Source organism: Trichechus manatus, unplaced genomic scaffold (assembly GCF_000243295.1).
Source record: "Trichechus manatus latirostris isolate Lorelei unplaced genomic scaffold, TriManLat1.0 scaffold00010, whole genome shotgun sequence".
Lineage (NCBI taxonomy): Eukaryota > Metazoa > Chordata > Mammalia > Sirenia > Trichechidae > Trichechus > Trichechus manatus.
In genome coordinates this window covers 27,088,694-27,116,204 of record NW_004443946.1, presented here as the reverse complement: position 1 = coordinate 27,116,204, position 27,511 = coordinate 27,088,694, and the positions used below count along the sequence as shown (strand labels likewise).

Here is a 27,511-nt window from a genome sequence, read left to right as displayed (position 1 = left end):
AAGTAGAGGGTCAGCAAAAAAGAGGAAGACCCTCAATGAGATGGATTGACACAGTGGCTGCAACAATGGGCTCAAGCATAACAATGATTGTGAGGATGGAGCAGAACCAGGCAGTGTTTTGTTCTGTTGTGCATAGGGTCACTATGAGTGGGCCTCTAACAACACCAAAGTGTTGCCTGGATATTTTATAAAACAAAATGCCTCTTAATTGCTGGCAAATTCCAAAGGCTATTTTCAGAAACCAGAGACAAAAGGTCAAATCCAGTTATTCATTCCACACTTTCTTTTAAAACTTACCCATATTTTGGATATATCCAAGAATATTCAATACAACATTTTATGTAATAACAAGAGACTGTAACCCACTAAAACATCCATCAATAGAGAACTGGATAAAACAGCTCGTCTGTACAGGGGAATAGTATGTGGTGGAAAAATATAATGAGGTAGGTCTGGGTGTGCTGATAGAGAACAATCTCCAAGATACACTATAGAGTGCAAAAAGCAAGCTGCAGGTCAGAGCGTTAGAAAGGAAAAGGATGTTTGTGTGTGTGTGTCTGTCTGTCTGTGTGTCTAAACATATATATAGTATATAATATAGTATGTATGTGTGGATGCGTGTGTGAAATATAGTGACTTATATAAGTTTGCATATACGGAAAACATCTCTGGGAAGATTCCTAAGAAACCATTAGCAGTAGTTAGTTGCTTGTGGAGTGGACTTACTTTCATTATATGCCCTTTCGTCTTGTGTGAAATTTTTTACCATTTTTTTTTTATTTCAGTTAAAAAGCTAATTAAAAACAAAACAATATAATGTGGACATTTTTTCCATGTTAGTATATAGTCTACCATTTATCTTTTACTATTGCCAGGTATTGTTTAAGTACTTCATATCTATAACATATTTATTCCCCACAACAACCCTCTGATGTAGAAACTATTATTACTCCATTTCACAGATGAGGAAACTGAGGCAACTTGTCCAAGGTCACATAGATATTAAATGGCAGAGCAGGGATTTGAACCCATGCAATCCAGCTCTGAAGTGCACGCTCTCATTTATTCTTATTAAAGAATTCCACAAAGTGATTGTGTCACACTCTTCCTTTGGATGGGCATTCTGGTTGCCTCTAGGGCGTTGCTATCTATTACCTACTCTGCTGTATAATCAGCCTTCTGATTAACCCTTTGTGCTCTTGGGCAAATATATCTATGACAGAAGTCCTGGAAGGGGAACTACTGCATCATCTAAAATTTGATGGTTGTTGTCAAATTACTTTCCCCAAAACTTGAGTTTTTATTTGTTGCTAATTTGTACTCCCTTTATCTATGTATGGGAGCATGGAGGCAGCATAGAAGTCCAGTAGCTAGCGAAGAGGAAGCTCCGTCCTATTAGAAAACAGTATAAACAGAGACTGTAGCTTGTATGTTTTTGGAGGTTAGAGATGTTATTTTTCACCTTTGTTTTCATTCTTGTACCCTTGCTAAGTTTTCCTGGATGACAGGGACACAGTGGTGGTGAACACACCAGACATGATCACTGCCCTCATGAAGCTGATAGTCTGGTGAAGAGAGAAGCATTAATTAAGTAAACACACAAAATGAAAGTGTAATAAGCTGTGACAAGTGCGGCAAGGGAAAAAATGGGATACTGTGGGAGGGATAACACAGAGCGCTCCTTTAGAGAGGGTGGTCAGGAAAGGTCTTTCTTGGGAAGGGACATTACGCTGGGGACTAAGAAAGAGTAAAAACTAACAGAAGAATGGAGAGGAGCAAGGCTTCCAGGCCCCTAATGGAGTTGGGAAAACCCTGGTGGTGTAGTGGTTAAGACTTCGGCTGCTAACCAAAAAGTCAGCAGTTTGAATCCACCAGGCGCTCCTTGGAAACACCTATGGGGCAGTGCCACTCAGTCCTACAGGGTCACTATGAGTCAAAATCAACTCAACAGCAAGTGGTTTGGTTTTTTAATGGGGTTGGAGGAAGTCCTGGTGGTGCACTGGTTAAGCACTGGGCTGCTAGCCAAAAGGTCGGTGGTTCGAACTCACCATCCGCTTGGAGAGAAAGATGTGGCAGTCTGCTTCTGTAAAGATTACCGCCTTGGAAACCCTGTGGGGCAGTTCTACTGTCTTATAGGCTCACTATGAGGCAGAATCGACTTGACAGCAATAGATAGTGAGGTTGGCGGGGTAGGTAGAGTTAGGGCTTGAAGAGCCTTTTATACTACTAAAGGGTTTCAAGAGGGTTGTTGATCTGGTGTACATTTTTGCAGATTACTCCAGCTGCTGTATACGAACTGGACTGGAGCAGGAACAATACAAGTAGGGTAACCAGTTAGGCAGTTTTTGCAGAAAGACACAAGAGAGATGACAGTGGTCTGGTCTACGGTGGTGGCAGGAGAGATGGAGAAGGATGAGTGGATTCAAGATCAAAACTACAGAGCATATATTAATCTAGATTAATAAAGGATGCTATATTGGCCTTTCCATTTGTCAGCTTCTGGGAGTGTTGTTTCAGACATGGAAAAAGGAGATGGAATGGGAATATTCGGCTACACCAATTGCCTGAGAAGGCTGACCAGGGCAAAAATCTGAAGTTAGCATATCCTGGAACTTATCTTCATGTCCCAGATCTGTCAAAGGCAGAGCCATGACCTACAAGGAAAAAGGAAGTCAAATCCATTTATTAGGTAGTACCTAAGTTAGAGAGGCACTATAGTATAGTGGTTAAAAGTATGAACTATGGATATGGACTGCTTGGGGTTGAATCCTGGCTCTATCCTTTTTGCAGGGGTGTGTTTTAGTGTCCTAGTGCAGCCTAGCAAAAAATACAAGTGGGTGGCTTTAAAGAAGAAGAGTTTATTGTCTCATAGTTTTGGAGGCCAGGAATCCAAATCAGGGCATTGGCTCTAGGGAAGAGTCCTTGCTTGCCGGTAGCCCTGGGAGTTCCTTGGCATTCCTTGGCTTGTAGAGGGATCTTCACATGGCATCTGTCTTCCCTCTACGTGTCTATGTCTATTCTGCTCTTTTTATAAGAGACCACTCAGAAGGGATTAGGTTTAGGATCCACTCTACTCCAGTATGACCTCATTAACATAACAAAAGAAAACTTCTATTTCCAAACAGGGCACAATTCAATCCATAACAGTGTGTGAACTTGGGCAAATTACTTACCTTCTCTGTTCTTCACTTTCCTCATCTGGAAAAGGGGGTGAATAACGGAGTGTTGTGCAGCAACATAGTAAGCACTAAATATTAGCTCTTACATCTTTCTTTTCCTTTTCTTTTTTTTGCTTCAAAAGCAGAAAAGATTTTTGTATATTGTATTTCCTTTCCCAAACATAGCCAATTTCCCTAACTGTTGTCACTTCAAGAGTAAAGAGTCAGCAATCAAATAACAATTGATGGAAAATATAGAGGACCCAGAAACATGATAAAGTGTACATGGGGTTGTAATCAGCAGCAGCCAGACTATGAGAAACTGTACAGGACAAGCAACCGGGTTTCTTCAACAAATAAATTCCAAGGCAGGAAAAAAAAGAGAAGATGGTGGAAGAACCTAGCATATACATTATAAGAGACTTAAGACACAAATTTATCAACTGCAGTGTGGACTTTATTTGAATACTGATTTTAAAAACTGTAAAGAAATTGGAAATTTGAACACTAACAGGGTATTTTACATTAAGGAATAATTTTTAATTTTTCGGGTGTTTTGTTAGGTTTTCCACTGTCTTCACTTCAAGAGTACAAAAAACAAAACAAACCCGTTGCCCTCGAGTCGATTCTGACTCATAACAACCCTACAGAACAGAGTAGAGCTGCCCCATAGGGTTTCCCAGGAGTGGTGAACCACTGACCTTTTGGTTAGCAGCCGTAGCTCTTAACAACTGCGCCACCAGGGATCCTACTTTAAGAGTAAAGAGTTGAAAATTATCCAAAAGATGATTTATAAATAGAAATTAATATTAATGAATGATATGATAGGTAGAATTTTGTTATATTTCATTATACTTTTTTTTCCACATAGACATTTACATCTATATTTTTGTAGTTGAGATCATGTTTTAAGTGCAGCTTGGTACTGGAGCAAATTTTTTTTTAGTAAAGCAAAAAGAAAGTTTTATTCGGCATATATTCAAAGAGGCAAAAGTAGGAAGCCGACAAGCATGCTGCCAGAGCCATGTCTGCCTGAATCCGAGAATAATATTACAGAATAGACAAAATGGGAAAACAGACAAGCATGCTGCCACAGCTATATCTGCCCTGAGTTCAGAGACCATTACAGAGTCATCAGTATATATTAACATTACAAATGGGCAAAATGACTGAAAGCTTCACCTTTTCACAGATTGGCCAGAAACTGTGATCCTACATTTTGAATCACCTTCCTTAACAATCATTGGTACACGTTTCAGTAAGGACAGTCAGGAGAGTCTTCATTGGTCCAACAAATTTTCTATTCACTAAATGCTAATAGAAAAAGAGTGGAAAGTCTTTTGTGTTCTGGTTGATTGGCTTATGTGAAAGATTCCCTGAAAGATATTTTCCAAGATTATCCTAGCTATTGTCTTTATACCTCAGGGTCCAGTTGATGTGTCCTTGTGAGCCCAGCTCCAGCTAGGTCACATTCTCTATGCTCAAGGACAGAGAATAATGATTCCAACGTTATTTCCTAAATCATTCCCTCCTGATCGGAGATTGGAGATAACACATCTATGATCAATACCTGAACTTAGCTGAGCTCCTAGATGGCCACCATGGCAAGTTCTTTAAACTCACGGTGCTGGTTTTCCACTGGATACCATCTGGTTCTTCACCAGGATCTTAAAAGCAATGTTCTCATCACATCAACATTTTAACCCGAGGCCTTCTTTTCCTTTTAAGTGTGTAAGACAATAGAAGACACATTTTATTATGCCTAATACTATCAGGATGTAGACTAAGAATATTACTATTCCTTGCAATAGTGCTCTAGTCCATGTACTTATTCCTGATGGTAACCAACAAATAAATCTGGTGTTTGTAAGGGTGTTACAGCTTGTAACCAAGTAGCTTGCTGTCCAATTCTATGTATATCTTGTCTATAGCACAGACTACACTTTCTTGGACTAGTAAAATAATCTCAGGCTATTTTGTTATCTCATGTCACCTTGGCTTATGAGATCAGAGATCGCTGTTGTGCTTCCATCCCATTAGCAACTTCATCTGTTATTTGTCCCATAGTGATTGATAAATTTCTTAAAGCTTTCTCCACTTCAAATATACCATAAGTAGGAATTAAACTGGAGCAATACTTCTCAAAAGTTTAAAGTAATAACCAAGGCAATGCTTATGTATTAGGAGGTTGAGGGGCCCTGGGATAGTAATGCCACCTACTGAACACCAAACCAGGACACTTTTGAAAGCGTAAGGTTAACAAGAGCTGTAAACCTGGATTGCCCTAAAGAGGAGAGGTGGTCATAATAATTTTTTAACAACTGCATCCTGATACACTTATTTGTTTGATTTTTAAAGTAACAAAGATGTATTTGGTAAATCAGAGGAGTAAATTAAACTCTTACTATCTCTAAAAATTACTCAAATAGCTCATCTTCCCGGAGCCCTGGTGGTGCAGTGGTTAAGAGCTTGGCTGCTAACCAAAAGGTCGGCAGTTCCAATCCACCAGCAGCTCCATGGAAACCATACGGGGCAGTTCTACTCTGTCCTATAGGATCGCGATGAGTCGGAATCACTCGACGGCAACGGCTTTTCTCATCTTCCACAAAGTTTTTCTAGATTCCCCTTTTCCGTGTCCTGGGCTTAATGCCTCTCTTTGTAGCTCTAGGGCAGTGGCTCTCAGTTAGGGGACCTCACTGAGACCTCTGGCAGAGTCTAGTCGCTATAAGTCGGAATCCACTCGATTGCGGGGCGGGAAGGTTGATCTGGAGATGGGCTCCGTTGTGACAGTTGTGGGGTGCTACTGCCATCTAGTGGGTAGAGGCAAGGATGAGGCTTAACATCTGAAAATGCACATGACAGCACTCCCCTTCACCTCGAACGAAGAATCATCCAGCCCCAAAAGTCAATCTTGCAGAGGTTGAGAAACCCTGCCGTAACGGTGCCTTTGTTACATCACTTCACAAAGACAATTGTAATTGTCAACTAGTTATCTTCCAAGCTAGACTGCAAGTTCCATAAGGACAAATGACGTATGTATCGTGTCCAGTGTTTGGTACTTTAACCAAAAACCAATTCCACTGCCCCGGGGTCGATTGCGACTCATACTGACCCTATAGGACAGAGTAGAACTGCCCTATAGGGTTTCCAAGGCTATAAATCTTTATGGTAGCCAATTGCCACTTCTTTCACCCATGCAGCACCTCTTGTTGCTGTTAGGTGCCTTGAGCGGCTTCCAACTCATAGCGACTCTATGTACAACAGAAAGAAACACTGCCCTGTCCTGCACCATCCTCACAACCATTCTTATGCTTGAACCCCTTGTTACAGCCACTGTGTCAATCCATGTCCTTGAGGGTCTTCCGCTTTTCGCTGACCCTCTACTAAGCATGATGTCCTTCTCTAGGGACTGGTCCCCCTTGATAACATGTCCAAAGTATGTGAGCAGCTCTTAGTAGACTCTTAATAAGGACTGAAGGAAGGTGGGAAAGTACAGCCAAATTCAGGCTTCGGGCTCTGTGAGTTCACGCTGCCTATTTTCTTGAGCCATTTCCAACCTCATTCACGCAACATTTAATAACATATGTTGGGCACTTACTATGTACCGAGCCCAAGGAACCCTGGTAGCATGGTGGTTAAGACCTTGGCTGCTAACCAAAAGGTTGCCAGCTCGAATCCACCAGCCGCTCTTTGGAAACCCTATGGGGCATTTCTACTCTGTCCTATAGGGTCGCTACGAGTCAGAATCCAGTCGATGGAAACGGGTTTTTGTTGTTGGTTGTTTGTTTTTTACTATGTACTAGCAATGTTTCAGTCACTGGGAATACAGCATTGCTGTGTTAAAAAGGATTCTTCCTGTAATGAAGTTTATTCTTATAGAGGAAGAGAGGAAACAAGATGATTTCAGATAGTGACAAATATTATGAAGAAAATAAAACAGCCCTGGTGGCACAGTGGTTAAAAGCTCGGCTGCTAACCAAAAGATCGGCAGTTGGAATCCACCAGCTGCTCCTTGGAAACCCTATAGGGCAGCTCTATTCTGTCCTATAGGGTCGCTATGACTCGGAATCGACTTGACAGGAATGGGTTCAACGGGTTTAATGCAACAAGGAATGACGGGGCAAGAGGACATACTCTAGATAGGGTGGTTAAGGAGGACATCTCTGAGCAGATGACATTTGAGCTCATGATGCCAATGAGCCAGTCATGGAAAGCTCTAGGCTAGGGGGAAGAGCGATTTCAAGCAAAGGCAAAGCAATTGGAAAGACGCTGAGGCAGAAACAAAGTGAAACATTCAATGAAGAGAAAGAAGACCAGTGTAACTGGAGCAAAGCGGACTACGGGTTGAAGTGAGATGGGGTGGGGGGACGGACTGATCACATATGCCAAGAAAAAGTTTGGATTTTATTGTAACTACAATCGGAAGCCATAACAACCTATTGGACAGTTTTAAGCGGAAGAGTGGTATGTTCCGATTTATGTTTTTAAAAGATCACTCTGGCTTCTTTGAGAGAGTGTACTATATTTAAAGTCTAAAATATTTGTTATAAAATGCTTTCGTTACATTCCTGGCTACCTCCGGCCAAAGGAGAACCCTCCCAGATCCACAAGGGGACGCTCTGGCCGCCAGGTCGACAGAATTAACACTCGGCACTCTTTGGTTCTTTTAGAGAAGCCAGTCACTTCCGGGAGCGGCCTCTCTACCGGAGCCTTCCTCTCTATCGCCGGCGTCTCTGTGGTTGCTGGGGCCCCGCCCGTCCCTGGGCGGTGTGCGCTCTTCGCACTCATCCCCGAACTGAACTTGGGGTGGGAGTGCTGCCGCATCGGTCAGGTCTCGGTCATGGCTGTCCCGGCAGCTGCGCCCGGGGCCGGAGCGAGGTGAGCGGGGCGGCTTGGGGAGGTGAGGGAGGGTCGGTCCGCGGACGATCTGCCCGGGACTCTATGGGGAAGGGGCTATCCAGCCCTAGCCCGCGGTCCTCGAGTCCCCGCCCCGGCTCAAGTGACTTCTGAGAGAGAAGGCATTCTGGGAGGGGCGCCCACCCTCCCCTCCGTGCGAGGCCGCTCTGTGCTGACCCTGGCCTCCTCCCTCGAGCCTTCGCGGAAACATCGGCGATCTCCTGCAGTCCGATTGCGGAGTGTGTGGGATCCTCTCCCTGGTGACTGACATTGTTGTTTTGTTTAAAGAACCTCAGTCATCAGTTCTTGGCACACTGTCTTTGTGAATCAGTGCAAGGTCCCTCTTGTTTATTTTATTATGTTCTCCTTTTCGTTCTTTATTCTCAATTCCATTTCACTCCTCAGAGACCCACTCTGGTGCGTTTAAATGAGTGTCTTTACAGCCCACCTTACTTCAGTTTGTGTATGTGTTACCTTGAAAAATACATGTTGTTGTTAGGTACCATCGAGTGGATTCCGACTCATAGCGACCCAGTGTGACAGAGTAGAACTGCCCCATAGGGTTTCCTAGGCTGTAACCTTTATGGGAACGATCGCAGGTCTTTCTCTGCGGAGCTGCTGAGTGGGTTCGAACTGCCAACCTTTTGGTTACCAGCCTAGCGCTGAACAGTTGTGGTTTTGAATTAATATAAATGACAGTATGCTGTGAATATTTTTAAATCTCTTTTACTCAGCATAGTGTTTTTGAGATAATCCCTGCTAACTGGTTGCCCATTTTTTGAGATAATCCATGCTAACTGGTTGCCCATTGAGTCGATTCTGACTCATGATGACCCCATGTGTTACAGAGTAGAACTGCTCCATAGAGTTTTGACTGTAATCTCTACATAAGCAGATCACCAGGCCTTTTGTGGTACCACTGGGTGGGTTCAAACCTCCAAACTTGAGGTTGGCAGTCAGCACAAACCGTAGTGCCACCCAAGGTCCTTTCATCCATGCTATTGTTATTGTTAGGTGCCCTCGAGTCGATTCCGACTCATAGCGACCCTATGTACCACAGAACAAAACACTGCCAGGTCCTGCACCATCCTCACAATTGTTGTTATGCTTGAGCCCATTGTTGCAGCCACTGTGTCACTCCATCTTGTTGAGGGGCTTCCTCTTTTTCGCTGACCCTGTACTTTACCAAGCATGATGTCATCCATGCTACTGTAAGGTAAATATGCTACTATACATAAATCTAGTTTTAACTTCTGTGTGCTGCGTGTGCTACCCCATGTGCATATACCCCTATAATGAATAAATAAAATCCTATTCATTCCCCTAGTGGTGGACACCTAGATTGCTTTCAGTTTTTTAACCACCACAAACCATACTGTAATGAATATTCTGGCACTTTTCTTTTTGTGGATATGGGTTATCCACCCTCAGGGTAGGATGCTGGGTCATATCTAATTCTGCCAGATTTTTCTCTGAAATGGTCATACCAGTTTATACGTCCTACTAGCAGTGCACAAAGGTTTCTGTTTCCTTATATCCCTCCAACACTTGGTATTGTTTGGTTTTCTAATTTTTATCAATCTGATGGGTGTAAGGGGTATCCCACTGTGTTAATTTTCATTTCTTATATTTATTAAAATTTGGGTTTTCGTTTTGTGAGTTGCCTGTTCACCTCCTTTCCCACTTTTCTATGCATTTCCTGTCTTTATGACGTATCGGAGTTCCTTGTGTGTTCTAGGTTTTAATCTCTTGTTGCTTTTATATTCTACAAATACCTTTTCCAAGTTTTAACTTAATCTATGGCATTAGGGTGAAGAAAACTACTTTATTCTTATTAAGTTAAATCCATCAGTCTCCCCCACCCCCTTATAGTTTGTAGGTTTGGGGTCTTATTTGAGAAGTTCCTTCCCGCTTCAACATCATTAAAAAACAAAAAAACCTAAACCCACTGTCATGATTCCAACTCATGGCAACCCTATGTGTTAGAGTAGAACTGCTCCATAGGGTTTTTCTTGGCTGTAATGCAGCTGATTGAAAACTGATTTTGCCATCCAGGGATCTTCAACATCATTAAGATATTGTTTATTAAAATATTCTTCTACATTTCCTTCTATTAACTTTTTTGTTTATTGTGCTTTAGGTGAAAGTTTACAGAGCAAATTAGTTTCTCGCTAGATAATTACTGCACAAATTGTTTTGTGACATTGGTTGCCAACCCCTCAATGTTTCAACACTCCCCCCTCCTATTAACTTGATAGTGTTAAAGTCTTACCTTTCCATTTAGATTTTTAATCCATTTGGAGTTTTTAAAGTTTATTTTTTTAAATGGTTTGAGGTCATAACCCAGATTTTCCTCCACCATTTCAATTAATTAATAATTAATTGACAGATGAATGGATAAACAAAACGTGATACAGACTTAATGGAATATCATTCAGCCATAAAGAGAAACGAAGCCCTGATACATGCTACAACGTGGACCAACCTTACAAACGTTATGCTGAGGGAAATAAGTCATACTCAAAAGGACAAATACTGTATGACCCCACTTACATGAAATGTCTAGAATAGACAAATGCGTCGAGACAAAAGTTCATTAGTGGTTACCAGGGACTGGGGGGAGGAGGGCATGGGAGTTATCGCTGAAGGGACCCTGAGTTTCTGTTTGTGGTGATGTAAAACTTTCGGAAATGAATAGTGGTGATGGTAGTACAATGTGGTAAATGTAAGTAATGTCACTGAATTGTATGCTTGAAAACAGTGAAAATGGCAAACTTTATACATATTTTATCACAATAAAATTTAAAATGTAATTAATAACTAGAGAAGCTGTGTAGTATAGTTGTTAAGAGCGCAGATTCTTAGAGCCAGGCTGTACTATGTCAAACCCTAAGGCCACACTTACTAGATGGGTGACAGGACAAGTTACTTAACTTTTTTGCCTCAATTTCCTCATCCTTAAATAAGGATATAGTCTACATCTCTTAGGATTGTGACAGTTAAATGAATTAATACATGTAAAGCACTTAGAACAATACTGAGTACATAGTATGTGCTTAATAAATGCTGGCAATTACTAGTATTAGTATTAAATGTGTCCTTTCTTGGGATGTAACCTCTATTAAATGTGCCTGTATAAACATAGGTCTATTTTTTTGTCTCTGTGTTCCATTGGTCTTTTTGTTCCTGCATTAATACCACACTTTGTTATTACTCTAGCCCTGTAATATGATTTGTCTTAATAACCTGATGGTTTTGAGTCTCTTCCTCCCACTTTCCTGTCCTTTACAACTACCTTAAACTACTTATGCATCTTTATTCTTTCATATAAAGGTCCTTTTTGGGCTTTTGATTGGTATTATATTGAGTTTATAGACTACTTTTGTTAGAATGGAAGTTTTTATAATATTAAGTCATTCCATTTCTGTCTATGTAGGTCTTCTTTCCTAAAAGTTAATTCCTGGATATTTTGTAGCTTTTCTATACTTTTCTTGCTTTTGTAAATGACATCTTATTTTCTTTATGTTTCTAGTTGGTTATTGCCAGTGTGCTGTTGTTAGCTGCAGTCTAGCAGAACACTGCTGATATTTGTATATTAACTTTATCTCTAGCAACACTGCTGATGAACTGCTTTTATTTCCAACAGTTTATCTGTTGATTTGCTTGTTTCCTGTATAACTAATCAAATCAGCTGCAAATAATGATAATTTAATCTCCTCCCTTTTAATTCATTTACCTTATTTCTTTCTCCTGCTTTAGCGAGGACCTTAAAATCCTTGATCAAATGGGCATCTTTGTCTTGTTTGTGACCATAAAGAGGATGAGGCTAAAGTTTCTTCATTAACTATGTTTTGTGCTATAGGTTTTTGGTGGATAATCTTTTACAGCATTTATCAACTTAAAGAATTTCTTTTCTATCCCTGGTCTATTCCCAGCCTACCATCTTCAGCATTAGGAAACCATTGGTGGCCTGGCCCCCAATAGAACAGTGTAGATAAGCCTGATAACTGCTCTCTAAGACTGACCTGCCCTCTTGGGCCTCTTTCTGCTTCTCCTGTTTGTCTTCTTCAGGCCCAGGTTAGATCTGCAATTTCTCCAGCGGTTCCTTCAGATACAGAAGGTTTTGTTTCCCTCTTGGTCATCACAAAATGCCTTGATGTTCCTGACCCTTCTGTGTGTGGTCCTGCTGGGTAAGTGAGCCTAGGCTAGAGTGGGGAGGGCAGCCTGGTTTGGGGTCCCTTTCCATCTCTCTGGGGGTGTTGATGAGGCAGGGATTCAAGAGGAAACCTGCCACCTTGCATTCTTACTCCTCATCACCGATTTCTGACTCTGACTCCTCCTCCCCCAGAACAGCTGGTTATCTACCAGGTTGGCTTGATTCCGAGTCAGTACTACCGGGTCCTGGGGAACAAAGACTTGGATGGGTTTAAGAGCCTGACATTCCTGGCTGTCATGCTTATCGTTCTCAACTCCATGGTAAGGTCTTGTCTTCTCTCTGTGTCTCTCTTCCTCTCCAGCCTAGTATGAGTGGAACACCACTGGGACTTAGCCACCAGGAAGCAAGAACCAAGCTGTGGGTGTATGTTCCCTCCTTTTCTAGGAACTTGAGGGATTGTTGCCCTGAAGATTAGAATCCCAGGAAGGGTATTGATCCTGCTGTTGGGACCCCTTCCTCAGAGGTTTCAAGCTCTGAGGGCTAGCCATGAGGTTCTGGTTTAATTCAGCATTTAATAGAAACGATCATTGTCCCTTTCATTCCTATAACTTTTTTTTTTCCAAGAAAGTAATCCTAAATTTTATTTTTTATTGTGCTTTAGGTGAAAGTTTACAGCTCAAATTAATTTCTCATTTAAAAATTTATATGCATATTGTTTTGTGACATTAGTTGCAATCCCCACAATGTGACAGCACGCTCCCCCTTTCCAGCCCAGGTACCCTGTGTCCATTCGACCAGTTCCTGTCCCTTCCTGCCTTCTCATCCCGCTTCTGGACAGCAGCTGCCCATTTGTGCTCGTGTATCTGATTGAACTAAGAAGCACACTCCTCACATGTATTATTTTTTGTTTTATAGTCCTGTCTAATCTTTGTCTGAAGAGTGGGCTTCAGGAATGGTTTCAGTTCTGGGTTAACAGAGCATCCAGGAGCCATAGTTTTGGGGGTTCCTCTAGTCTCTGTCAGACTATTAAGTCTGGTCTTTTTATGTAAATTTGATTTCTGTTCTACATTTCTCTCTTGCTCCATCCAGGACTTTCTGTTGTGTTCCCTGTTAAGGCGGTCATTGGTGGTTCATTCCTAGAACTTTTGCTTCAGGGAGCTCAGGGTACTTTAAAACTGGTATCAGCAGCCAAAGCTGCTACTCCTCCCCCGGGGGAATGAGCCTCTGACTCAGCCTGGCACCAGGTTGCATCTCCCCAGCCCCCTCGCTCAGTTGGCTAAAGCCTGCTCATCTTTCAAGATACCTCTGCCGTCATCTCTTCCAAGTCCTCCTCAGCTTTCTCCTCCAGGTTTCCTCTCCCCTTTCTCTGTACTTCCCTAATACCTTGTGTTTGCCTCTGCTGTAGCAGTCTTCCCACCTTTGTAATTGTCTGTTTCCTTGCTAGACCGTGAGCTCATTATTTTCCTAGTACTTAAGGCATACCCAAAAAAACCAAACTCGCTGCCGTCGAGTCGATTCCGACTCATAGCAACCCTATAGGACAGAGTAGAACTGCCCCATAGCGTTTCCAAGCAGCAGCTAGTGGGTTCGAACTGCTGACCTTTTAGCTCTTAACCACTGCACCAGCAGGGCTCCATACTGGTATAGGTGCCCGGTAAATGGTGAGTGAAGGAGGGTTAGGGCTCTGCTAGGACTCAAGCCTCCTACTCTCTATCAGGCCGTGTTTCTGGGAGAAGATATTTCTCATCACACTTTGGCTTAGGGTGTGATGGGTCTTTAGTCAGTAAGTACCTGTGTAAGCAGAACCTTGCTCCAGGCTTTAGGGACAGAGGAGTAGAACCTAAATGGGATAGAAGGTAGAATTCCCAACCCCCAGAAGCTCATTAGCTTTCAGAATAAGACAGTAAAAAGAATACAGAAAGGGGCTAGAGGGCCTCCCTTTGGTATTTGCTGATGGGATGAACACATGCGTGAATCAGGAAGGAAACGTCCCCTGACTTGACGCTTTAAACAAGCAAAAGTGCTGACTGGACAGAGTAATCAGAGTGGGCGGGGCTGGTCGGCAGAGGATTTCTGCCAGCGCTGAGCTTTGAGCCCGGACTTGCTGGAAGCGTTTCTCTCCCCTCCCTTTCCGTTCCCTCCCCCACCGCACAGCTCAAGAGCTTTGACCAGTTCATCTGCAACTTGTTATATGTGAGCTGGAGGAAGAACCTCACCGAACACCTCCATCACCTCTACTTCCGGGGCCGCGTGTACTACACCCTCAATGTGCTGCGGGATGACGTCGATAACCCGTAGGCGCCAAACCACCCCTACCCCCCATCTTTGCTACCCTCTGCGTGGCCCTGGCCATCTGGCTTAGCCCTAGAGAATCCTGGTGGCAGACCCATGGAGATCACCTCCAGTCTTTATGTGCGAATGTTACTACCCAGAGCCATGGGCGCAGGGTTGCTCTGCAGAGGCCCTCTGGAGAGGCTGCAAGGCCGAGGCTAGGGAGCTGAAAAGAAGGGACCAGGGCTCTGGGGGCAGCTCCCTTTTGTCCATTTTTTGTCCTGGGATTTCAAATAGGGTACTCTCTGAGGAAAGGGTCCTTGCCAGAAGAGCTAGAAAACCAGTTCTGGGGTTTTCAGTCCTGTCTAGGTCTCCGACTAGGGTTCAAATCCCCATTCTGTCACCTCCCAGCTTATAGCTCTTAAATTCACTAAGCCCCAGGTTCCCCTTCTGTAGAATGGGGATGATAATAGTTCCTGTAAAATGGTGGGATTCTCGTTATGTACGTGGTCCCGTGCCTGGCACATAGCAAGTGTTCCAGTGTAAGTTAGCTATTATTTTACAGGTGAGGAAGTGGAGGCCCAGAGATTGCAAGTGACTTACCCAATGTCACATCTCTCGTTGGGAGTAAGAGGAGTCAGTGTAGCTCTGGTGGTGGGATGGGACATATGGGGTCTGTCTTCCACACTCCCATCCCCTCCTCACTCACCACCCTCCCAGAAAACACTTTGGTGTTTAGGGTTACCTCTCCCCTGCTCAAGCTGAGCTTTGCAGCAAAGATTCTCGGCAGGCTGCTGCTTCTCCTTACTTCCCCTTCTAGGCATCTTCCCCATGGCTCTACCCACACGAAGCTTCTGCATCCAGATAGCTAAAATGGGGGCAGGCACACGTAGAAAAATTGGGGAGGATAGAGATAAATGGCACAGCTTTCCTGATCTTACAGATCAACTCATCCACCCCCAAGTTTTCCCCTAGTGCTGGACCTTTCAGTCCCCTCTTTACTGAGTAGTAAACTGAGGCACCATAAGAAGCCACTCTCCAGAACCCTGTTTAAAGCTCCTAAGGGTCTCACTGCCTCTGGGAAATCAGCCTTGTCTGGGTCCATCTTGCCACAGGCTCATTCAGATAAGAGGTCATGTGAAACTCTTGGCTCTCTCTACCCCCTGAGCCCAGCTCCCTGGGTCCAGTTACTCCATGTTGTTGGCTACAGGGACCAGCGCATCAGCCAGGATGTGGAGCGGTTCTGCCGGCAGCTCAGCAGCATGGCCAGCCAGCTGATTGTCTCCCCCTTCACCCTCATCTACTACACGTATCAGTGCTTCCAAAGGTAAAGCTCTCCCCCTCCCAGGGTCCCTCCTCCACCTTGGCTTAGTGTTTCCCCAGAGGTCACTCGCTCACATGTTGGGCTGAGTCAGCTGTCAGGTTAGGGTCCAGGAGAGGCTTGTCTTCCCTCCCTCCCATCTACATCCCAGGAATTCTTCCTGTCTTGCATGCCCGGGTCCCTGCCCTCCCTTTGGCCCCATGGTGTTTGTCACGGAGATCTTGGTGCTCTGACAGCTTAGACCAGGTACCAGATGTCCCCATGCAGGAGTCCCACACAGCTGCTAAGGTGGGACAGGGACTACCTGGGCGGGGGCAGGAGGCAGGGCTGAGGTCTCCCTGTCTCTCTCTGGCTTTCAGCACAGGCTGGCTCGGGCCTGTGAGCATCTTCGGGTATTTCATCCTGGGGACCATGGTGAACAAAATTTTGATGGGCCCCATCGTGGCAAAGCTGGTGCAGCAGGAGAAGCTGGAGGGGGATTTCAGGTGTGTCTCTTGCTTGAAGTTTCTGTGCTGGGCATATGGTTAAGGGCAGGGGTCTGGAGAAAGACCACCTAGGTTCCAATCCAAGCTGTGTGATCTTGGGCAAGGTCCTTAACCTCACTAAGCTTCAGTTTTCTCACCTCTAAAGTGAGGATGATGCTGTGCCTACTTAGAAGATTGTTGTGAGGATTAATGAGATTATACCTGAGAGGCTCTGAGAACAGTGGGTAACCGTCATCATCATCATCATCCCTCGGCCTTCTCACGTGCTCCTGGTTCAACCACCCTGTTTTGGGTCACTTTGGGCCTGGAAGCTGGTGGGTTCAGCCCCTGTTCCATGCTTCTTGGCCTCCTCCTTCAGGCCGGGCCCTGGGAGGATGAGGTGCTGTGGGCAGGGAGTACCTTCCCTCTCTGGGGAAAGTTGAAGGCAGGCCCTGTTTCTAGAGCTCTTGCTGCCCCCTCCACCCAGACCCTGGGATGTCCCACCCCTGTAGCATTCCAGGGGTAGGGTTGGGCCAAGGCAGCCAGTTTTGAGGTGGAGGTGGGCTCCTCTTTGTCTGAGGGCTTTGATGCAGCACTCTGAAAGAAGAGGGGCCAGTCCCTGTCATCAGCACGTTTCCCATTGGTCTGTCCAGGTTCAAGCACATGCAGATTCGGGTGAATGCTGAGCCTGCTGCTTTCTACAGGTAGGTCAGGTGGAGGCTGCTCCTCTTGTCTTATCAGAGCTGAGAGTGGAGGCAGTGGAAAAGGAAGGGTGAATTCTGCAACGCTCCCGCCACCGCCAGGTTTTGTCCCTGAGCCTAGGGCTGAGTGTTCTCGCACTTGGTGTGCCCCTGCCCCTGTACCTCTCTGTACTTGTCTCCCTCAGGAGACAGAGGGTTGGTTCTGAAGCTGGTGGGCCTCTAGTGGCTGGCTTTAGTCTTAGTGGACTGGGATAGGCCCTAAATTTGTTCAGAGAATAAAATGAATGAATCCGTTATCTTGCTGGTGACTGTGCGGCATTTCCTCTGCCTCTGCTTGTCAGTCTGTCAAATGGCTTTCTGGCAGTGCCTGAGGTCAAGGTTGATCCTCCCTCTCTAGCATGGGAAGGGATGGGAGCCTCTTAGAGAAGCATAGGAGACCTGCTCCTCACAAATACTTTCCAGGTGAGCCAAGTGGCCTCCTGACATCAGCGTCGGGAAATCCCTTCCCTTACCTCCAGGGCTTGACCTTGGCTTGGTGTGAGGCCTCTGGAATCGGTGTTTGGAATGATAGCACAGGCCCCAGATGTTTGTGTTTAAGTTGTGGAAGTGACTCCTTAGATCACCTGTATGCTGGGTGGATCTAATAGCCCTGGGACCTTTGTTTGCGGTTTGCAGCTGCCACCACTTGGGGGCACCAAAAATACTAGGACTCGGGTTTGGTTGGGGCTGGGTAGGGCTGGGCATGTGATAAGTTTGCTTTTGGAGTCTGCAGCTTCTGCTCATAAAGCTCTAGCCTCTGGGAAAAGCAGACAGGTTTTTCTGCAGCTTCTGTGTCCCTATCTGTAAAATCTGACAGCCTCCCCTAATGCCCCTCTCTCCCTCCGGCCACCTTTTCTAGTGGAGAATTTCTGCCATCCTTGAAGCCCCAAGTCATTTCCCCCAGGGGAGCTTTTCCAGATTCCCTTGGTGGTCAAGGCCTGTCTGTTGCCATAGCCCTGAGGACATGTTTCTGGTATAACACTTTCCATACTCCAGGGGAGAATGCAGTGCATCTGCCTGCCTGTCCCAACCATGAGCCTCGCAAGCACAGGCACTGTTCGATCCACCTCTTTATTCCACTAGCTAACTAGCACAGGAGTCCCTCGGTAGTGCAAATGGTTCACGTGCTCAGCTGCTAACCAAAAGGTAGGAGGTTGGAGTCCACCCACAGTGCCTCAGAAGAAAGGCCTGGTGACCTGCTTCTGAAGATTCAGCCACTGAAAGCCCTATGGAGCACAGTTCTACTCTGACACACATGGGGTCGTCATAAGTTGAAATTGACTTGATAGCAACTGGTTTTAACTCGCGTAGAGCCTGGCACGTAATGACCACTTTGTGTATATTTGTTCAATAACAGCAGGGCCCCTTATGTGCCTGGCACTTTGTATTCAGTAACTCTAATGCTCACTCTAACCTGTTACATGGAGTCCCTGGTTGGCACAAACAGTTAAGCACTCGACTACTAGCCAAATGGTTGGTGGTTTGAACCTACCCAGAGGTGCCTCAGTAATCTGCTTCCAGAAGGTCACAGCCTTGAAAACCCTTTGGCGCAGTTCTCCTCTGCACATGTGGGATCGCCAGGAGTCGGAATCAACTCAGTGGCAACTAAGAGCAACAGTCTGTTACATAGGTATTATGAGCTCCATTTTACAGATGAGAAAACCGAGACTCAGAGGCTTAAGTAACCTATCAGCATTGCCCAGCTAGTAACTGGCCAGAGCCAGGATTTTAACAAAATCTGTCCAGCTCTAGAGTTCATGTTCTCTTGCACACAATACACTAAGAGATGAATGAAGCAATGAATGGGTGCTAGCAGCACAAAGGGTCTGAGGCTACGGTCATCTGGATGGGCTTGGTCCCTAAAGAGGGTGTGCTGAGGCGCAAGGGGTCCTCCAGCCTGGCTTAGGCTCTGCTGGCTACATAGACATCCTAGCCTTTCTCGTCAGAGCTGGGCACGTGGAGCACATGAGGACGGACCGCAGGCTGCAGAGGCTCCTGCAGACCCAGAGGGAGCTGATGTCCAAGGAGCTCTGGCTGTCCAGTAGGTGGAGGGAGCCTGGCTCCCAGGGCCCTGGAGGTGGGAGCCATGGGATGGGGTAGTCCCCTTCCCTCCCCACAGCTCCCTACTTCCTCTCAGCTCCTATCACTTTTCTCTGATGGAGTCACCAGGGAGCCACTGCCTTTGCCGTAAGCGCTCTCAGGAGGAGGACCCAGGGACTAGCTTGACCCCCTTGGCTTCCTGCTCCCCATGCCAAGAGTTGTACCCCGTGCAGAGCACATGAGTGGTCTGGGTCTCTTATGCAGTCTGTCTTCTACAGTCGGCATCAATACATTTGACTATCTGGGCAGCATCCTGAGTTACGTTGTCATCGCAATCCCCATTTTCAGTGGGGTCTATGGAGACCTGAGCCCCACAGAGCTTAGCACTCTGGTCAGCAAGGTGAGAATCCCTCCCGGTGACTCCTCAGGTGTGCCCCTCTGCCCTTTGGCCCAGCGCCCAGGGCCGAGGCCTGCACTGACGGCCCTTGTCTTGTCCAGAATGCCTTTGTGTGCCTTTACCTCATCAGCTGCTTCACCCGACTCATCGACCTCTCCACTACGCTGTCGGACGTGGCGGGGTACACGCACAGGTGAGGCCGCATCCAGCCCCTCCCTAGTCCCTGAGCAAAGTGTGTGTCACTGGAGAAATAGTTGAATGATAAAAGGAACAGAAAAACGCTCTATACGCTAGTGGGCATGAGACAGGAAAAGGAGCATGACCTTTACCTAGGCCCCCAGACCCTGCCTCAGGTTTTCATTTCCTGCCGCCCAGGATTGGGGAACTGCAGGAGACCCTGCTGGACATGTCCCTGACGTCGCAGGACTCTGAGAACCTGGACGAGAGCGAGTGGGACTTGGACAAGTGAGTACTGGGCTGGTAGTGGACTATAGTAGTTGAGAATGCGGGTCTGGAATCAGCCAGCTGGGTTCGCCCTAGAGCCCTGCCCTGTCCCAGCCTCATGGCAGAGTTGCTGTGAGGATTAAGTGAAAGAAATCTGCATCTTGTGAGGACACATTATAAGTGCTCACAGACAATGTTGCTGTTCCAGCATCCAGTGTGTTCTTTTACGTTACTCCCCCAGCTGATGGAAGCAGAGCACACACATGCCTTCTGCCTGGGCCTGGATACAAAACAAAAATCTGAATAGTATTTGTCCCACCTCTTCCTTCTCCTCCTGCTGAGCCCTGACGCCTGCCTTTCCTCACCACCACCACCAGTTGCCGTTGAGGTGATTCTAACTCGTGGCAACCCCATGTGTGTCAGAATAGAATTGTGCTTCATAGGGTTTTTAATGGCCGATTTTTTGGAAGTAGATCACCAGGCCTTTCTTCCAAGCCACCTCTGGATGGACTGCAACCTTTCATTAAGTAGTCAAGCATTTTAACGGTTTGCAACACCCAGGGACTCCTTGCTTTTCCTCAGGTCGTGTCTATTCTTGGTTCCCCACACCTCACTCAGACCCAGAGATGTCTTTTTTTTTAAATTGTACTTTAGATGAAGGTTTACAGAGCAAATTAGTTTCTCATTAAACAATACATATAGTGTTTTGTGACGTTGGCTGCCAACCCCGCAACATGTCAACACTCTCCCCTTCTCGACCTTGGGTTCCCCATTTCCATTTGTCCGGCTTTCCTGTCCCCTTCTGCCTTGTCATCCTTGCCCCTGGGCTGGTGTCCCCATTTAGGCCCATATACATGGTTGAGCTATGTGGATTATTGTTTGTTTTATGGGCCTGTCTAATTTTTGGCTGAAGGGTGAACCTCAGCACTGACTTCAGTACTGAGTTAAAAGTGTGTCCAGGCACCATACTCTCAGTATTTCTCCAGTCTCTGTCAGATCAGTAAGTGTGGTGTTTTTTTTTCTGTGAGTTTGAATTTTGTTCTACCTTTTCCTCCAGCTCTGTCCAGGACCCTCTATTGTGGTCTCTGTCAGAGCAGTCTGGTGGTATGCTGGGCAGCATCTGGTTGTGCTGGACTCAGTCTGTTGGAAGCTGTGGTAGTTGTGGTCCATTAGTCCTTTGGACTAATCTTTCCCTTGTGTCTTTGATTTTCTTCATTCTCCCTCGCTCCAGATGGGATGGGACCAGTGGAGTATCTTAGGTGGTTGCTATCTTAGTCATCTAGTGCTGCTATAACAGAAGTACTACAAGTGGATGGCTTTAACAAAGAGAAATTTATTCTCTCATAGTCTAGTAGGCTAGAAGTCCGAATTCAGAGTGCCAGCTCCAGAGGAAGGCTTTCTGTCTCTGTCGGCTCTGGAGGAAGGTCCTTGTCATCAGTATTGGTCTAGGAGCTCTCAGTGCAGGGACCCCGGGTCCAAAGGACACACTCTGCTCCTGGCGCTACTTTCTTAGTGACATCAGGTCCCCTGTCTCTCTGCTTCATTCTCTCTTTTATATCTCAAAAGAGATTAACAAGATACAGTCTAATCTTGTAGATTGAGTCTTGCCTCATTAATATAACTTTCTCTAATCCTGCCTCATTAACATCGTAATAGAGGTAGGATTTACAACACAGGAAAACCGCATCAGATGACAAAATGGTAGACAATCACACAGTATTGGGAATCATGACCTAGCCAGGTTGATAAACATTTTCGAAGGACACAGTTCAGTCCATAACAGCCACTCACAAGCTTTTAAGACCTCAGATGCTACTCACCAAAGTAGGATGTAGAACATTTTCTTTATAAACTCTGTTACGCCAGTTGAGCTGGATGTCCCCCGAGACCGAGATGTGTGTATCCGTTTATCTTTGCGTGCTCTGTAACATTTCCGACCTTCCTGTAGATGCGGGGTTTGTTTCATCTCCTCACTTTTCTTGGGAAAATCCTTAACTTTTCTGTGTCTCAGTTTCTTTATCTCTAAAAAGGGGAGTCCCTGGGCGATGCGTACGATCAGTGTGCTTGGCTGCCAACCAAAAGGTTGGAGGTTCAGGTCCACCAGAGGCACCTTAGAAGAAAGTCCTGATGATCTGCTTTCAAAACTTCAGCCACTGAAAATCTGTGGGGCCCAGATCTGCTATGACGCATATGGGGTGCCCGTGAGTTGGAATCTACTCAATGGCAACTACTTTTTTGGTTTCTTTTCCTCTTAGGGTTGTTTTAAGGATTAAATATGATAGTCCATGAAAAGTGCCTAGACAATGTCTGATGACACAGTAAACTTTCCAAAAAAATGGAAAGAGTCTGCATTCCAAGACCTACATTCTGTTCTCTCTTCTTAGAACTAATGCAATGGTATTTCCACAGGAGGTGTTTCTCCTTCTGGGCATCACTTCTGGATTGGGGGTGGAGGTGGGGCACCTACTGTACCAGGCTGAGCAAAGCCTGTACATGACTGATCTTAGTTCCTCCTAACACCCGTGATTCACAGATATTCTCATTTGGCAGATGAGGAAACCAAGAGTCAGATGCTAAGTAACTTGCCCAAAGTCTCAGAGCAGTAAGGAGCAAAGCTTCTCTCCCCCATTCTCTCCCCTTCTCTGACCTCAGGGCCCCGGAATGGCCAGCAGAGCCCGCAGACACAGCTTTTTTCCTTGAGCGGGTCTCCATCTCTGCCCCCTCCTCTGATAAGCCCCTAATCAAGGACCTGGGCCTGAAGATCTCCGAGGGCCAGAGCCTGCTCATCACGGGCAACACAGGCACTGGCAAGACCTCGTTGCTGCGGGTTCTGGGCGGTCTCTGGGCGAGCACACGGGGTAAGAACCACCTCTGCCCCTGCCCCAGCCTTGACCCTGGGAGGGGGAGGGCAGTGTGGTGGAATCCTGCAGTTTTTGTTGGGGAAACAGGATAATGAGGCAGAGAGAAGAGGAGGGGGGCAGTTACCTTCTCTGGGAGATCTCAAGCTAGAGGTTTCTGTGGGCCTTGCAGGCTCAGTGCAGATGCTGACAGACTTCGGACCCCACGGGGTGCTTTTCCTGCCACAAAAGCCCTTCTTCACTGACGGGACCCTCCGAGAGCAGGTCAGCCAGGTTTGGGGCCCCTCCTCCCCTTCCCTTCCATCCCCATCCTCTCACAGCTGGGCCCTCTGGCAGTGTGGTTGCTGGCGGTCTCAGACTCTAAGGAGTTATGGGGCAGAGGGTGGGGTGAAAATGTCCCCTGCCAGGGACCCCCTTGATTCGAAGAACACTGCATTCAGCACCCATGGATTGGGCCTGTGTACTCGGAGGAACTTCTGGGGCTGCAGGCCAGAATCACACCTGTTTGCTGAGTACCAGTGTTGGATTCTGGGGCCCCTTTCTCCCAAATACTTCTGAAGGTTGCAGTGACCATGTCCCAGCATCTGCCAGCCGCCAGCCTCTCCCATGGACCCTTAGGCCAGGGTGTTCCCTGGTGTCCTCGGGTGAAGTGGAGCCTGGCCTCTCTGGCGGTTCCTGGGGTGTTTCTCGGGGAGGGTGTGCTTGTGTGCTGACCCACCTCTCACTGGCCTTCCTCCTAAGCCAAGGCGGTTTTTATTTTATCAGGTGATTTATCCCCTGAAGGAGATCTATCCAGACTCAGGTGAGCTAGAGCCTCCTTAGGTCATGTCCTCTCATCTCAGTTGTCCCTGCGCTGCCTGACTGTGGCCTCACATGTGCCTTTTGGGAGAGACCCCAGCCAGCTGCTGGCTTCAGGTCGGGTCCCCTCCTCCTCCTCCGACTGTGTACTATTTTGGGGTCTGTACCCTTACCTCATCTTCCTCTGTCATCCCCTCCTTGAGCAGAGACACCTGTGGGAGGAAGGAAGGTAATGATCTCCTTCCTTATCTCACCCGGCCCTTCCCTTCTGATGGCCCTTATCAGCTGCTGTGATGTGCCACATCTGTGTATCGTTTGGTTACCCAGAAGGAGGTGGTCACTTGAAAAAGCCTTCTCTGTTTTGCAGGTTCTACTGATGATGACAGGATCATGAGGTTCTTGGAGTTGGCAGGCCTGGTAAGTGGAGGCAAGACCCTGAGATCCAGAGCCCACTTGGTAGCACCCATCTGTCACTTCCCAGCCACAGGTGCTGGCACAAGCAGAGGCTGTACTGTCTGGACCCAGGACTGGAAGTATGAGCCTGGGGCAGGGGGCACGGGAGTACAAAGTTGGAGGGCAAGGGCGAAGGCAGTGGGGGATGTTGGCCGGATACAGGTGATTAGGGGATGTGATCTCTGTAGAGAATTTTCAAACAATAGCAAAGCTGACTACGTCAGTCTGCTGTTATTGTCACCGTGCTCTAGCAATTCTAAACAAAGCAGTTCATAGCATACCCCCCTCCCGCCTCCCACCCACAGGGGTGTGTATCTGTCTCAGAGGCATGAGTGTGGAAGGGCTGGGAGAGTGCCTCAGGGTGGCAGGAAGCAGGGATGGGCCCTTTCATGGACATCGTTCCTCTGGGTCTGTTACAGTCCAGCTTGGTGATAAGGACAGGGGGCCTGGACCAGCAGGTTGATTGGAACTGGTAAGAATGGGGTTGGGGTGCTCTTGAGACAGCTCCCTTGCCAAGGCAGTGGGTCCCAGGGGCCCACCAGGAGTGGAGATGACGCCTGACCCTAAAGCCCAGGTGTTTGGATGGTCTGTTGAGGGCATGTTTTATGCCCTCAGGAGCAGAGTTTGGGCCTCACCTGTGTGGGCAGTGGGGCTGTGGTTTAACGTAGAGTGATTGACATCCATCTGTCTGCAGAGAGAACCTCTTGCTCACACCCATTCTAGGCAGAGGCCAAGCTCTGTCACTTCAGAGCCTTAGCCCAGCATTGTGGGGCTTCAGCGGTCACCTGTCATTCCCCTTTCTCAGGTACGACATTCTCTCTCCAGGGGAGATGCAGAGGCTCTCTTTCACCCGGCTCTTCTACCTGCAGCCAAAGTATGCAGGTGAGGACCGCCCTGCAGGTGCATGTGCCAGGCGCTGCGTGTGCCCACCGGTGGAGTGGCATGTGTTCATGTGCTCCTAGGCAGGTGTGCATGTGGGTAAGAGAGCACACCTGTGCATGGCTGGGCATCTCTGTGTACCCTGCAGGGGAGGCCCTCAGTCCTCCTTCCCTGCCCTATGCCGAGCTGGTACTGTATCACAAGCCCCATGGCAGGGCTTGGCCCACGAGGCAGTGGTGCTTGGCACCCTCCAAGCAGCTCTGGTTATGTTACAATACAATTTGTAACTTCCCTGCCATTGCAGCAGCTGGGGCCAGGGAGCCAGCCTGAGGGGTTGTAGTTTTATGGCCCTCAGGCTGTGCCATCAGATGAAGGGGCATCCTCCCAGCTGTGCCTGGCAGAGGGGTGGCCAGTGTTGGCCTTTCCAAAGGCCAGCAGCCTTGGGGGAACTGACTCCCTGGGTGGAGTGGTCCCAAGGGGTGGTCGGTGCCTATCCACAGAAAGCTGAGGGATATAGTCCTGCTGCTGGTGGAAGGATTCCCAGATAGGGCCTGGCACCTTTGGCCTATCCTTCCTCGAGGCAGGGCTTCTGTCAGCCAGACCATTGCTCAGCCTGCCTTTGTGTCCCCGTGTGGGCTGGAGGAGAAGCAGAGGCAGGTGGCAGGCAGGGCTTTGATCTCTTCCTGCACGTTCTGCCCTCAGTGCTTGATGAAGCTACCAGTGCCCTGACAGAGGAGGTGGAGAGTGAGCTGTACCGTATCTGCCAGCAACTGGGGATGACATGCATCAGCGTGGGGCATCGGCGCAGCCTTGAGAAGGTACCCATGCCCGTGAGGAGGCCTAAGGAGGAGAAGGAAGAACTCAAAGGCTGGGCATGGCAGGGGCCAGAGGCTCCTCAAATGGGGATAAGGGGTGGCAGAGAGGGCAGAGGGCCGATGGGCTCCTGGTCTCGCGGCCAGGGCAGCCTGACTTCTGCATGGTGGTGGTCTCTTATAGTTTCATTCCTGGGTTCTGAAACTCTATGGAGGAGGCAGATGGGAGCTGACCAGAATCAAAGCAGAATGAAGTCAAGGATGCAAACGGCCACCAGAAGGAGAGCCAAGCTCCGGCAGGTTGGGCAGTTCCCAGGAGAGACCGGACAGACTGACCAGGGAAGGAACGAGCCCAGGTTCGCCTCACAGGTCCTGTGTAGGGGGTGCAGGCAGCAGTGGGCTCAGCCTGATGTGGGCCTCCATGGGGCATCCAGCCTCTGCCAGGGCTCGTCCTGCTGCCTCAGCTGGACCCTCCGTGTACGAAGTGCTTATTACTTACAAGTTACTTCAGATCGTGTTTTCTAAAGAAAATCTGAACATGTGGGATCTATAAGAAATGAAGAGTCAAAGTGGAAAGGGAATTGGAGTCAAGAGATCCTGGAATCTTTTGCTCTTAAATCAGTTAAATTTTGCAATAGTAGATTTTTAACTGTAATTGACTGACTAAATTTTATAACTTTTTAAAAAACAATTTTAAAAATTTAAAAAAAAATTGTTTTTGCAGTTTTTCCTTTCTGTCGTCTCTATTATAGAATGATCTTTTTAATTGAATCTCCAGACTTGTATTTGAGAGCCTGGAGGGAAGGGAGCAGCACTCTCTGCTATTCTGGAACCTTCTATGCATGGTTTTTCACTTCATTTTGCATCTCCCTCTTCTCCTTTTGTTAGTTGAGTAACTGAGCTACTAACCTCTAGAGCCCCAATGTTTTTCCTGTCTTAACCCCAGATAGAAATAAATCTCTTTTCCCTTAGTCAGCTAAAATAAATTTGGAATTAAAAAAAAAAAATCTATATTAGGGAACAACAATAAATTAAACAGACAAACCCCAGAAAGCACAAAAGCATGGAAAGTTATTGGCTCTAGAACAGTGTTCCCCAAAGTTCAGTTGTCCGCATGCCACCTTCATGACCTTTGTCAGCTGTGTGTACTGCTTGTACTGTTAACTGCTTTTAATATTTTCTTTAAATCAACTCACTTTTTAAAATTTAAATGTATCTTTTAAGCAAATGTATTTTAAAAGAAATTTTACACTTGACATAAATAAAAAGTATGTGAAATAGATAGAAATTTTATCCTTGTTCATTTCATCGCTCTTCGGAAGAGCGGGGGCTGTAGGGTAGGGCAGAAAAGTAATCTTTCATCATCTTCATCAAGCATCTGCCCACTATATCAACATGTATCATAAAGGTGCCTCAAACCCAACATGTCTAAAAGTGAACTGATCTTTCCCCAAAGCCTTTTCTTGTGTCCGCTATCCGTACAGCTGCCTGAGCCAGAAATCTAAGTCGTCCTGAATGCACCCCCTCATCCTTTTACCCAGTCCATCACCAAGTTCTGTCAGTTTTACCCTGTAAGTAGACTTTCATCCATCTGCTTTTCTCCATCTTTTTTAATCCTATCTGGAATAAACTTAGGACAGAGGTAGAAAGGTGAGAAAATAACCACAAGGAGAATCAAGGAACAGGAGACTGGTGGCATCTGCACTCTGAAGAAGTGTTAGGAGGCAGCCTAAGCCCCGTCATTTGGGGAATGTTAGGAATTGGTGGTATAGCCACACTACGGATTAGAATGCAACCTTGAGAGCAAAGGCACAGTAGTTATTT

The 27,511-nt window shown here is 46.7% G+C and overlaps 1 protein-coding gene across 1 annotated transcript; it reads left to right on the top strand.

Annotated features, from left to right (window-relative positions):
- Positions 1-7,905: 7,905 nt before the first annotated feature.
- ABCD4 (ATP binding cassette subfamily D member 4) lies at positions 7,906-26,975 on the top strand. Its single transcript, XM_004371118.2, has 19 exons — positions 7,906-8,036; positions 12,126-12,244; positions 12,403-12,530; positions 14,365-14,504; positions 15,692-15,808; positions 16,162-16,287; positions 16,920-16,970; positions 18,953-19,047; positions 19,325-19,446; positions 19,545-19,636; positions 19,819-19,908; positions 22,540-22,745; positions 22,918-23,009; positions 23,511-23,547; positions 23,911-23,960; positions 24,416-24,468; positions 24,802-24,878; positions 25,578-25,693; positions 25,872-26,975. Exons 1-19 carry the CDS (start codon positions 7,999-8,001, stop codon positions 25,938-25,940), a joined length of 1,818 nt encoding a protein of 605 aa, XP_004371175.1. The 5' UTR covers positions 7,906-7,998; the 3' UTR covers positions 25,941-26,975.
- Positions 26,976-27,511: the final 536 nt, after the last annotated feature.

Bases quoted from the DNA above. Each gene is read 5' to 3' on its own strand.
- ABCD4 (XM_004371118.2), top strand. From the start codon at position 7,999: ATGGCTGTCCCGGCAGCTGCGCCCGGGGCCGGAGCGAG. The intron at 8,037-12,125 runs GTGAGCGGGGCG...TGTCTTCTTCAG, and splicing joins GCGCCCGGGGCCGGAGCGAG to GCCCAGGTTAGATCTGCAAT. The intron at 16,971-18,952 runs GTAGGTCAGGTG...CTTTCTCGTCAG, and splicing joins GAGCCTGCTGCTTTCTACAG to AGCTGGGCACGTGGAGCACA.